Raw genomic sequence first — 12,991 nt, forward strand, 5'->3', positions numbered from 1 at the left:
TGTTCAGGTGTGGCCATCCGCCCTTGACACCCGAAAACAAGAGCTACTCAGCCCGCGATCACTGCCATCCGGCCTGAGCGTGTCTGTCGGCGTGTTCAGGTGTGGCCATCCGGTCCGTGACACCCGAAAACAGGGACTACCCAGCCCGCAATCATGGCCATCCGACCTCAGCGTCGTTGTCGGCGTGTTCAGGTGTGGCCATCCTACCCTTGACACCCGAAAACAGGAACTACTCAACCCGCAATCACGGCCATCCGGCCTCAGCGTGGCTGTCGGTGTGTTCAGGTGTGGCCATACGGTCCTTGACACCCGAAAACAGGAACAACCCAGCCCGCGATCACGGCCATCCGGTCTCAGCGGGGCTGTCGGTGTGTTCAGGTGTGGCCATCCCGCCCTTGACACCCGAAAGCAGGAATGACCCAGCCCGCGATCACGGCCATCTGGCCTCAGCGCGGCTATCGGTGTGTTCAGGTTTGGCCATCCGGCCCTTGACACCCGAGAACAGGAACTACCCAACCCGCGATGCCATCCGGCCTCAGTGCGGCTGTCGGCGTGGCGTGTTCAGGTGTGGCCATCCGCCCTTGACACCCGAAAACAGTAACTACCCAGCCCGCGATCACGACCATCCGGCCTCAGCGTTGCTGTCGGCGTTGCGTGTTCAGGTGTGGCCATACGGTCCTTGACACCCGAAAACAGGAACTACCCAGCCCGCGATCATGGCCATCCGACCTCAGCGTCGTTGTCGGCGTGTTCAGGTGTGGCCATCCTACCCTTGACACCCGAAAACAGGAACTACTCAACCCGCAATCACGGCCATCCGGCCTCAGCGTGGCTGTCGGTGTGTTCAGGTGTGGCCATACGGTCCTTGACACCCGAAAACAGGAACTACTCAACCCGCAATCACGGCCATCCGGCCTCAGCGTGGCTGTCGGTGTGTTCAGGTGTGGCCATACGGTCCTTGACACCCGAAAACAGGAACTACCCAGCCCGCGATCACGGCCATCCGGTCTCAGCGGGGCTGTCGGTGTGTTCAGGTGTGGCCATCCCGCCCTTGACACCCGAGAACAGGAACTACCCAACCCGCGATGCCATCCGGCCTCAGTGCGGCTGTCGGCGTGGCGTGTTCAGGTGTGGCCATCCGCCCTTGACACCCGAAAACAAGAGCTACTCAGCCCGCGATCACTGCCATCCGGCCTGAGCGTGTCTGTCGGCGTGTTCAGGTGTGGCCATCCGGTCCGTGACACCCGAAAACAAGAGCTACTCAGCCCGCGATCACTGCCATCCGGCCTGAGCGTGTCTGTCGGCGTGTTCAGGTGTGGCCATCCGGTCCGTGACACCCGAAAACAGGAACTACCCAGCCCGCGATCATGGCCATCCGACCTCAGCGTCGTTGTCGGCGTGTTCAGGTGTGGCCATCCTACCCTTGACACCCGAAAACAGGAACTACCCAGCCCGCGATCATGGCCATCCGACCTCAGCGTGGCTGTCGGTGTGTTCAGGTGTGGCCATACGGTCCTTGACACCCGAAAACAGGAACTACCCAGCCCGCGATCACGGCCATCCGGTCTCAGCGGGGCTGTCGGTGTGTTCAGGTGTGGCCATCCCGCCCTTGACACCCGAAAGCAGGAATGACCCAGCCCGCGATCACGGCCATCTGGCCTCAGCGCGGCTATCGGTGTGTTCAGGTTTGGCCATCCGGCCCTTGACACCGAGAACAGGAACTACCCAACCCGCGATGCCATCCGGCCTCAGTGCGGCTGTCGGCGTGGCGTGTTCAGGTGTGGCCATCCGCCCTTGACACCCGAAAACAAGAGCTACTCAGCCCGCGATCACTGCCATCCGGCCTGAGCGTGTCTGTCAGCGTGTTCAGGTGTGGCCATCCGGTCCGTGACACCCGAAAACAGGAACTACCCAGCCCGCGATCATGGCCATCCGACCTCAGCGTGGCTGTCGGCGTCTTCAAGTGCAGCCATCCGACACTTGTCACCCGAAAAGATTAACTATATCCAGCCCGCGATCACGGCCATCCGGCCTCGGCGTGGCTGTGGGCGTGTGGAAGCTGGCATCCGCCCAGCGGATGTACATACAGAACATTTCGGATACAGAGCATTTCGGCGGAATATACGAATGACAAACTGTTCAGAACTCTAGTCTCAGCAGCAGAAATAGTCCTACAGTTTTGCGGTCGATTCCATTTCCAGCGAGATCTCATACGGCATTTATCATCGACGTTCGGCATTTGTATTTACTTTGTTTTCTGCAATACTTGACTTTTTAGTTTTAGCTGATATTGTGATGGTAAGATTAAATGAGATACTGGTCTTATAAAAGGGAATATTTTGATGCAGGAGTTTTTCATACCATTTGCCGCACTGTGCCGAGCAACCACGCCACGGTTGTAGTGCTGCTGCATTTGGTAGTGTGATAACGGAAGACCGACCTTGATGATAACTGTATCTGAGGGCACCGCCCCGTGTGTTGAGTTGATAAATGGCTGCGCACTTTGCAATAAACGTCTTTTGGGTTGTCACCTGCTTTACTGTGTGCGTGTCGTCTCCCTGATGCTCCGCTACCCACGCAAGACTACAACAACTGGCGACGAAGACATTCGGATTCAATTACCTCCAGGTAGGCGAGCACCGCACATCCATTGCTCAATTCAGGCAGTTAAAAGCAAGTAAATAGCAGCGGAGAAAGATGTCGGCCAGGGTAGGAAGATTGCTCGAGTTTGACCAGTCTCACGACAACTTTAACTCCTACATGGAACGATTTGAGCATTATGTGACAGCAAATGATATTTCAGAAGACAAAAAGAAAGCAACGTTCCTCACAGTGATAGGTGCAAAGACATATGAAGTCCTAAAGAACTTAGTCGTTCCGGACGTGCCAAGGAATAAATCCTACCGGGAGCTAAAAGGCCTCTTGGAAGAGCACTATAGTCCAAAATCGTCTATAATTGCAGAACGCTGCAAGTTTAATCGACGTTGCCAGGAAGCGCATGAGAGCGTTGAAGACTTCACATTAGCCCTAAAAGAACTCGCCAGAAAGTGTGAGTTCGATTCGTTTCTGAACGACGCATTGCGTGATAGACCAGTTGCCGGCTTGAAGTGCGAAGAAACGCAAAGAGCACTTTTTGCCATGGACGACTTAACGTTTGAAAAGGCTTGTAAGACGGCACGAGATAAGGAACAGGCCGCAAAACAGACCAGCCAAATGCACCAGCGATTCCCGCCAGACGTGAACATGGTTAGATTAGATAGCACGAAGACAGCGAACGCACAGTGCCAGAGAAAAACTGGTAAAGCACAAAAGTGTTACCGATGCGGTAAATTCCACGACCCAAATCAGTGTTGGTACAAGGAATATCGCTGTTCGTCATGCTCAAAAGTTGGACACTTGAAGAAAATGTGTCGGTGCAGCAACAATCGGCGGAGAAATGTGAAAAAGGTCGATTGTGTAGAAGAAAGCGTTGAAACCGAGTCAAGTGATGACGCCTTCATGGTATATTCTGTGACCGCTAAAGCTAAGGGATATAGTGTCATCGTCTCAACCGAGGGACAGCCTGTTTCCATGATAGTAGATACAGGAGCATCTGTATCGATTATGCCAAAGCAACTCTACGAAGAGGGATTCAAAAAGCTGCCGTGCCAGCAAACTGAAGTAGTACTGCGAACCTACGCAGGGGGCAAACTGACAGTCGTCGGAAAGCTTCACGTCAACGTGCAGTACGAAGGACAGAGCAAAATACTCCCTATCGTTGTCGTTGTCGACTGCGGCGAAGACCTCCCATTGCTTCTTGGAAGGGATTGGCTGCAAACACTAAAACTCAACTGGAATGGGTTTCTTCACTACGCATCAAAAAACCCTGCAGTCATCGAGTTGCAAACACTTAAGGACAAATACAGCAGTGTATTTCGTATGTCGCTCGGCGTAGTTCGTAACTTCGAGGCACAGGTCGTGGTCAAAGAAGCTTCGCGACCGGTGTTCTGTAAAGCCAGGGCAGTTCCATTTGCGCTGCGCGAGCAAGTCATCAAGGAGCTTGATTCTTTAGAAAAGGAAGGGATCCTGAAGCGTGTATCTCACGGTGAGTGGGCCACACCACTTGTTTGTGTGCCGAAGAAGAACGGGCAAGGCCTTCGATTATGTGGCGATTACAAAATCACCATAAACCCTGTATTGAAGACGGACCATTACACGTTGCCACATCCCGAGGAACTATTCGCCAAACTTGTAGGAGGCAACGTGTTTTGCGTGCTGGACCTCGCAGCGGCTTACCAACAAGTAAAGTTGAGTCTGGCGTCGAAGAAACTACTGACGGTCAACACTCCTCTAGGCCTGTTCGAATACCAACGGCTTCCATTTGGGATATCCAGCGCGCCAGCGATTTTTCAGGCCCTCATGGACCAAGTACTAAAAGACATTCCTAAAGTCGGATGCTATATCGATGACGTGATCATCGCAGGGAAAGACTTGGTCGATTGCAAGAAGACGCTGGAAGAAGTGCTATTGAAACTTCAGGAACACGGTCTAACGATAAAGGAGAAAAAGTGTCAGTTCTTCCGGTCGTCTGTGACGTACCTCGGGCACCAGATCACTAGCCAAGGCATCTTCCCGACAGACACGAAGACGAAGGCAATCGTCGAAGCACCGGAGCCTTGCAACAAGACAGAACTTCAGGCGTACTTGGGCCTACTAAATTTCTACGGAAGATTCCTCAGAAATGTATCTACGGTCGCGGCACCTCTCTACGAGCTCCTAAAAAAGGACCAGCCATGGAGGTGGACACCAGCGTGCAAGAGAGCATTCGAAGACACAAAACAGCTTCTCGTGAAAAGCAAATGCCTCGTCTACTACGACGTTCGCAAACCGCTTGGACTAATTTGCGACGCGTCAGCCTACGGCGTGGGAGCCATTATTTTCCACATCATGAGCGAGGGCAGCGAAACACCAATCGCCTTTGCGTCCCGCACGTTGACAGTCTCCGAGAAGAACTACGCACAGTGCGAAAAAGAAGCACTTGCTATTATTTTTGGACTCAAACGTTTCCATCGCTACTTATATGGAAGACATTTTGTAATTTATACCGACCACCAACCGTTACTTGGAATTCTCGCGGCAAACAAGGCGATCGCAGCTTTAGCAGCGGCAAGGATACAGCGCTGGGCGCTCACGCTTTCTGCTTACTCATATGCTCTGCGATATCGTAAATGTCACGACATGCAAGCCGCAGACGCATTATCTCGGCTTCCCCTAGCAAGTCAAAAGTGCGACCCCCCACCAGAATGTCTAGCATTCTTCAACGTCTCCCCAATCACCGCAAAAGATATCGCGGAAGCTACGAAACGTGATAAGATCATCAGTCGTGTCGCGGACTACACGCTGAACGGATGGGCCGCATCGTTTGATGAACAGTATCGACCGTTCTTCGCACGGCGAGACGAATTGTCATTGGAGCAAGGGTGTGTTACTTGGGGGACACGTGTCGTCGTTCCCGAACAGCTTCGGCCAGCGGTTTTGGCCATACTTCACGAGGAGCACCCAGGCGTTAACCGAATGAAAATGTTGGCCAGGAACTTCGTATGGTGGCCAGGTCTCGACAGCCAAGTCGAAGAGCAAGTTCGTAAATGTCGAATTTGTCAGGCTGTTCAAGCTGGCGTGCCGACAGTTCCGCATCAGCCATGGACATACCCAGCCAGGATTTGGCAAAGGATTCATCTAGATTTCGCAACACACACTTCGGTCAACCTTTTAGTTGTCATCGACTCGTATTCAAAATGGGTCGAGGTTTTTAGCATGAAGTCGACCACTACCACAGCAACAATTGCAAGGCTACGGAAGCTTTTCTCAGCCTACGGCTATCCTGAAGAAATTGTAAGTGATAATGGACCACAATTTACCTAGCAAGAGTTTCAAGCATACATGCAAACTCACGGGGTGAAACACACCAAGACGCCACCATACCACCCGTCATCTAACGGTGCCGCGGAGCGCCTGGTACAGACGACAAAGAAGACACTACGAAAGCAAGTCCTTCAGGACCACAACTCTGGTCAGGTTAGACCAATCTCTGAACGTATCGACAGCTTCCTCATGGCGTACAGGAATACGCCGTCTACAGTAACTGGTAAGACACCAGCCGAACTTTTTCTAAAACGTACACCACGTACTATATTATCGCTACTTAAACCAAGCTTCCTAGATGATATGCGCAACAATCAAGGCATTGATCACCAGAAAAGTTTGCATCGCCGCAAGCCCAGATTTTTCAGTGAGGGACAACCAGTCTACGTTAAGACCGTACGAGGAGAAGGTATCGCCTGGGAAGAAGGGACAACTGTGAGTGTGGTTAGCCCTGTGACGTTTGTGGTGAACGTAAACGAACAGGACCGGTTTGTGCATAGTGATCATCTGCGATGTCGATCAGTGTTTCCACAGACCTTTGCGAAGCATAAGGTGCCAGTGACAAGTACCAGGGCTCCGAGTCCATCTGCCCAGCAGCCGCCGGATGTAGCTGACATCCACCGTCGCGATATTCCGTCTACCCCGCCTCCGGACAAGCAGGCTGCGACCCCGGAAAAGACCCGGAACCCCTCCACTCCGCTTTCTCAGAGGTCACCCAGTGGACAGCCTGCAACGCAAGACGCTGGGAACGATCAACTTGGATTCCCCTCCACATCAGCTACGACGCCGCAACACGAGACACCAGTCATCCGCACAAGTTCCCGCGTTTCAAGACTTCCCGACCGCTACCAAGCACCAGACTTCAGAAAATGAAAAATGTATGTCAGTACATGCTCATGTATTTACTAGTTATGTTTGATGCCTCAAAAGTAAGGGGGAAGGAATGTGATAACGGAAGACCGACCTTGATGATAACTGTATCTGAGGGCACCGCCCCGTGTGTTGAGTTGATAAAAGGCTGCGCACTTTGCAATAAACGTCTTTTGGGTTGTCACCTGCTTTACTGTGTGCGTGTCGTCTCCCTGATGCTCCGCTACCCACGCAAGGCTACAACAGGTAGTTGTGATTATATATAATTAGACGATATAGTACTAGGTTTCAGATTTAGATGTTGGAAGGTATCTGGTTCTATCATTGCTGCTTGCTCTCCTTAAGCCACGACTTGACCCGTTTGTCGAGCATGTGACTTCATGACCAACATTTATTTGTTATTTAATAAATAAATATTTGATCAACATAAATGCCATGATTCTGAACCTGTAATAAGAATGGTTTTATCCTACTTAGTTCAACTACAAGAAGTGATCTTCCTTAACACACACACAAACACAAATAAGATTTAAAAGCAAATATTCATAGATGTCCTATTCTCGCGTTCTGGCCGATTTAGTGGCTCGACTAATTTCTTACTTTCCCTTGTGCACGAGAAACTGGAACACAGTAGAGAACACATGTAGAGACCGCAAATTATTCTGCACATGCTTATTTGGAGTTAGGATGTACGTCAAGAGAGCGCACTAGGTACATATGCAAAACAATATTCCAATCTCTCACATTTGACAATTCACCTGCGGGTTATGATATAATTCACCATAAGGTCAGTGATTTTACAAAAAGAGTCAAATCAGGATCACTCATATCACATTATGGGTCTGCCTCTCAGGTTCCGCATCAGTGGTGCATAAACGAGCGGCAAATGTCTGATTCTAAAGTGACGGCATACTCGTATTAATTCTGAATGATCGAGAATGTTAAGCTTTATTCGTTAAGCTTTAGTCTGGTCCGATAGTAGCCTCAACTACAGGCTACTATTTCAGGTTTTTTCTTCATGTCATTTTCTTCCTAGCGCTCAGTTACAGCGATTCATGAATACGCACCCTTTTGTCGTTTTATTCCTCTCTGCTAGTACAGCTTCGCGCAGCAGTGCGGTGACACCTTCATTATTACTAAATAACATTGTGTTTTGTTCTTCAGAGTTTCGACATACGCAGTCCTTTTCACGACAAAAAGTTGTGGTAATCAGACGATTCTTTACTAAACAGAACGAAAAGCTCGCAGTGTCGTTTACACTATGCTGCCGGCTGCTGCCTTGCTGCACAACAAACTTTTACTAACGCAGTGGTACACGAGGCGCTTACACATAGGATGACAACAGTAGCCCTTTTCAGCTGCCACTATTCAGTCAAACTTACTCAGGGGCAATGCAAACCGTGTACACGGAACAGCGGGGCCATGCTTTCCAAGCATCGCCTCGACGCATATGGCGTGAGCGCGTTTTCGCTAACGGGCAAGAGAGGGTACTTCATTTCGCGTATCTCCTATTCTCGAGGAGAATAGAGGTAGAGGAGAACGTATCATACCGCTACCGCCACCACGCGCCATTTAGCGGAAACCGCCAACAATGTGGGTCGGCGCGGGCAATTCGCATTGCATGCTCTACGTTCGGTGCCTTGTGCTGTTCGGTGCATTGTGGTGTTTCCTCTGCTTTGTTCTCTTTGGTACCAACATGGGGACAGAAAATGAACACTCTGTGAGAGGTAAGAGTGTATCAGTGGACATACGAATTGCAATTTTGTCGTGAGCAGGAATAGCGCGTCTTTTTGGACGGACGAAATTGTAACATAATAGCGTTTGTTTGCTAGGTACATTGCATGCGTGAATAATGGTGACCGGGATTATTCTTCCACGCAATGCATTCCGCGAAGCCTTTATAGTGCATTAATTCGGTACATGAAATCTCAACGATTAAACAAAAATTATGGTAGAATTAACGCGAATCTATCGCGCTATTTCACCAGCAGCGATACCTGTTATGTCCACCTGAGATATTACCGGTTGCGTCTGCGGAGAGGTAAGAATCCGCACGTCTGCGCATGCGCTGCGGATGGGTGGATGGATAGTCGCTTCTCTAGATTGCGCCACAGATTGCAGCGCCACGAATAGCGCTGGAGTTCAGGAAGCGCCATGCGACGCGGCTCTTTTCGCCGCGCGGATTGTTTAACAGAAATTAAGGGGGTCAAGACATCCGCCCCTGAAGGGAAGCATTATCAGCCGCGGTTACATGAATGCGACAAAAGCGTACCGTAAATCGTACTCTAAAGCTTACCATGTTCGTAATCCTCTTGAATTGAAGGAATTTTCATTTTTCTCCTTGGTAATTTCTTCTTATGTAACCACGCGAGGATCGATTAATATCGACCTCAAAAAAAGAAAAAGGCGTGATTCGTGTGCCTTCCTCTGTCCAACGGATAACAAGTCTCAAGGCTGGTTAGCCTTAGAGGACCTGAAGTGCCTGTGCCACAACGGATACATCACCGTGCACAACCCCAACATCGGCCCGATCAATCGCTTTCCAGCCGCAGCGGACCCGCCACGTGTCCAGTGTGCTCGTCAGCAATTTTAACCCACATGTTTCCACATGCGAGAACGCCGCCTTCCTTGGCTCTATGCGCGACACATTTGATTTGGGGCTCGCCTCAACAGAGGGGCACTGCGAACGTGAGCTGGTACATGTTGACCAAGGAGACAGAAACCCGAGATTGGAGAACTAAATACGAAACACACACGATCTCGCCGTGTGTTTCATCTTTAATTCTCTCTGGCACGTGCTTTTATCTTCGTCATCACGTGCCTACGACACTCGGGGGCTCGTGCATCAACAGAAATTTCTAAGAAATTTGATCGGATTGCGATGCATCCACCACATATCGTACTTCTCATATCATTGTCCTATGGTTGCCGAGTGGGATTCCATCGAATCTTCAGAGAGCCGTGGGTTGTCACCCAATATATGATGATTGCACTCACCAAACCTTGTTTTATTTCTCGCATCACACAGACGTAGTTTTGCGTAAAGATATGCGCCATAGTAAAGCTATGCCCCTGGTAGTTGCTCTCTCTGTGTGTGTGTGTGTGTTGAGTGTTGCTGAAGGGGGCGGCACTGGAGGAAGATGAGCTAGTGAGCTGCTTGGCACGCGCAAAAGAATAAGCGGTTTTGTCGTAGAATACGGTCTGTGTCAGCCCCCTCTGCCCTTAACATTTCGTGCCGAAACCCGGGAAGAAGGCTCACCTCTCATTTATTATTCAGCCATGGAGAAGCTTCGGAGTAACCGGGTTGTCATTCGTGGCGCCGTGACGAGGTGCCTGTCATCCGCTACCGAACTCCTGCACCAGCCGTCACCGGCCCCGTCTGGCGTGCGGGCAGAGCCGTAGCGACGGGGGGGGGGGGGGGGGGGACAGGAGTCTGCTCCTCCCGCACCGTTACAGAGGGACCGGAAAACTGAAACCATGCCGTTTGACGTCGTTGGAATTGACTTTCGTGGACCACTGTAGTGCCGCGTGTCACAAAACACTGACAGAAAGGTGTACAGCTTCATCCAGCCTTAACTTGAACACGGCGCCGGCCTGCGGAGCAAGAGGGACGACACCCTGGCGGCTCTAATTCGAATCAACGGGAGAGAGCGTTGAGGGCCGTCCTACTCGCGTCAGGGGGTGGCCGTCCCTCCGTTTCGAACGGGCGCTCGATGGGCGATACTATCGAAATATTCGATACTATCGATAGTTTTTGACTATCGATTGCCCAACTATCGAGTGAACCGAAATTTCGATTGTATCGCGATAGTTTTTCGGACTATCGATAGTACTGTGACATAGGTGGTGCACTTCACCAAGCTTCACGTCACTTAAGCCAAGCCAATCCCACATACCGAGCTTCACGTCGCTTACAAGCCAATCCAGCACACCTTCTGAATTCGCGTTTCGCTCCTGTCCGTAAACTATCGATATTTTATTCGCTCCGAATTAAAAATTTTAGCATATTTCTTTTGAAAGCGAAACTTTCTGCGAAAATTGCGTTTCGCTCCTGCAAACTACCAATAGTTTGTTCATCCCGTATTTAAAATTTTAGCATGTTTCTTTTGAAAACGAAACTTTCTGAATTCGCATTTTACTGTTGTAAACTCTCAATAGTCTGTTGACCACGAATTTAAAAATTTACTCATGTTTCTTTTAAAAACGAAACCATCTGAGTTCGCGTTTCGCTCATGCAGACTATCGTTTAGTCACTCGCAATTTAAAAGTTCAACATATTTCCGTCGGAAACAAAACGTTCTGAAGTTTTTCGCATGCCGTTCGACGATTGCACTTCGCTCGTGATTGATAGCTACCTCTCAGAAAAGAAAAGTAAAAGAAATAAAAGGAAAAGGAAATATGATCGTGGGAAATAAAATATGAAGTTCATTAAATAACGGAGTACACTGCTATAAAGTTGGCATTTCTGATTGTCACAAACCGTATTACTGTGGCAGTAACGTAAACTACAATGGTTTGACAGCGTATAGATTGCTCTGAATAACATTAACCACAGGCATAGCGCACAACAATCCACGAAACCTTTTTCTGCTTTGTTGGAATTTAAGCAGAACAGAAGTTCCCATCCGTTTTTCGGAACAGCTCCTCTGTTTTATGTAATCGTTTTTTGTTTTTTTTTCATGCTAAAAGGTGGAGACTATTTCAAAAACATCTACTGTGCAACCGTAAAAGTATTTGATTAGATTGATAATACAACAGGGAGAAGTGACTTCTACATTTTTTTTCAATTTCGTGTTAGCGCCACGAAGCAACTGTGGCTATGAGCGGCGTACAGACGTGGACAGATGGAGAGAAGAGAGGGCAGCAGGTAGGAGTGGGAGACAGACGGGTTAGTATGCGTACTGGACCGACTTGAAGGGGAACTGTGCCGACATTCGTCTTGAAAGTCTTCCGGGAAACCTATGGGAAACCCCAGACAGCACACCCGGTGCGGGGATTCGAACCCACGTCACCTCCCAGTCAAAGCGTGGAAAGCGGCCATCCGAACCACTATGCCACGGGAGCTGGTCTCTACATTTTTGCAGGTTTGGATTGGGTCCAGCTTACTATCGATAGCTTAAACTATCGATAGTTTTGAACAAAAGTATCGATAATCAAATGAGTAGTCATCTCAACCATCGATAATATTATCGATAGTGTTTGGATGGCTATAGCCCATCACTATAGCGCTGGCTGTTACGTAGATATTTGTTGTCTACACATCGTTCCAGTCTGTTCTGGAAATTGCTGCGGGCTATTGAAATCTTCGCCATCTGATCAGTGATTGCCCGCGTCGTTAGCAACCACGTTAACAAACATGTCACTGGTATGCGTCACATTGCTGTAGTGGCGTCACATTGATTGGAATTAAAGAATAGAGTGAAAGAATAGAATAATAATACACGTGAATGCATTGCGCTGGAAAAGAGTGTTGTTTAAAGCACCACATTCCGCGCCACGTTGTATCATATGTTCGCGATGACCAGCTAGTTGACAAGCTTGTTCCATTCTCCCAGTGATTCCCCTTGTGTCGCAGTCGATAATACTGGCTAGCGAAGACATTAAACATGTTAACTAAATAATGTGGAGTAGCCGGCGCTCTTATGAGTGCTACCCTTTATTTATTTATTCAAATAACAACAACGAGGATGAGCAGCTTGCTATACGTCGAAATAATTTAAGGTAACGAAAGCTTTGTAGAACGTCGTAAGAATGGAATTTTCCATGCGACGTCACAATGTGGTTACTTGATCGCATTACTCACATTGTTCACTGTCCATTACTGCTTCCATGCTGCTTCAAGAATAAATCAAGTCCGTTATGCGAACGAAATTATCTTGTAGCGCTTGAACGCACAAATCCTTTCCCGCGCAGTTAATAGCAAGGAAACGGCAGTTTTGAGGCAACTGATGTCGCTTCACAACGATATCAGATGGCACAAGCTCATGTATAATCACTACAAACAAGCTGAAGCGTTGCGTCTCCTATCATTACCCGTTCGAAGCGGAGCACCAGTTCTCAGACGGGCACTCCCGTGATGCGAGTAGGACAGCCCTCAACGCTCTCTCCTGATAATTCCAGTTAGAGCCGCTGGGGTGTCATCCCTCTTGCTCCGCAGGCCGGCGCCGTGTTCAAGTTAAGGTTGGACGAAGCTGTACACCGCTGTGTTCTCGTGTGGGGT

At 49.4% G+C, this 12,991-nt stretch overlaps 2 protein-coding genes across 2 annotated transcripts; both read left to right on the top strand.

Moving 5' to 3' along the window:
* The first annotated feature begins 2,539 nt into the window (after window positions 1-2,539).
* LOC135398587 (uncharacterized protein K02A2.6-like) lies at window positions 2,540-5,901 on the top strand. Its single transcript, XM_064629975.1, has one exon. The coding sequence runs from the start codon at window positions 2,698-2,700 to the stop codon at window positions 5,899-5,901; it is 3,204 nt and encodes a 1,067-aa protein (XP_064486045.1). The 5' UTR covers window positions 2,540-2,697.
* Window positions 5,902-5,919: 18 nt separating this feature from the next.
* LOC135398588 (uncharacterized protein K02A2.6-like) lies at window positions 5,920-6,774 on the top strand. Its single transcript, XM_064629976.1, has one exon. It carries the CDS (start codon window positions 5,920-5,922, stop codon window positions 6,772-6,774), a length of 855 nt encoding a protein of 284 aa, XP_064486046.1.
* The last annotated feature ends 6,217 nt before the right edge of the window (window positions 6,775-12,991 follow it).

Source organism: Ornithodoros turicata, chromosome 6 (genome assembly GCF_037126465.1).
Source record: "Ornithodoros turicata isolate Travis chromosome 6, ASM3712646v1, whole genome shotgun sequence".
Classification (NCBI taxonomy): Eukaryota; Metazoa; Arthropoda; class Arachnida; order Ixodida; family Argasidae; genus Ornithodoros; species Ornithodoros turicata.

Excerpts from the sequence above, each read along its gene's own strand:
- LOC135398587 (XM_064629975.1), top strand. The coding sequence starts at position 2,698 with ATGTCGGCCAGGGTAGGAAGATTGCTCGAGTTTGACCAGTCTCACGAC.
- LOC135398588 (XM_064629976.1), top strand. The coding sequence starts at position 5,920 with ATGCAAACTCACGGGGTGAAACACACCAAGACGCCACCATACCACCCG.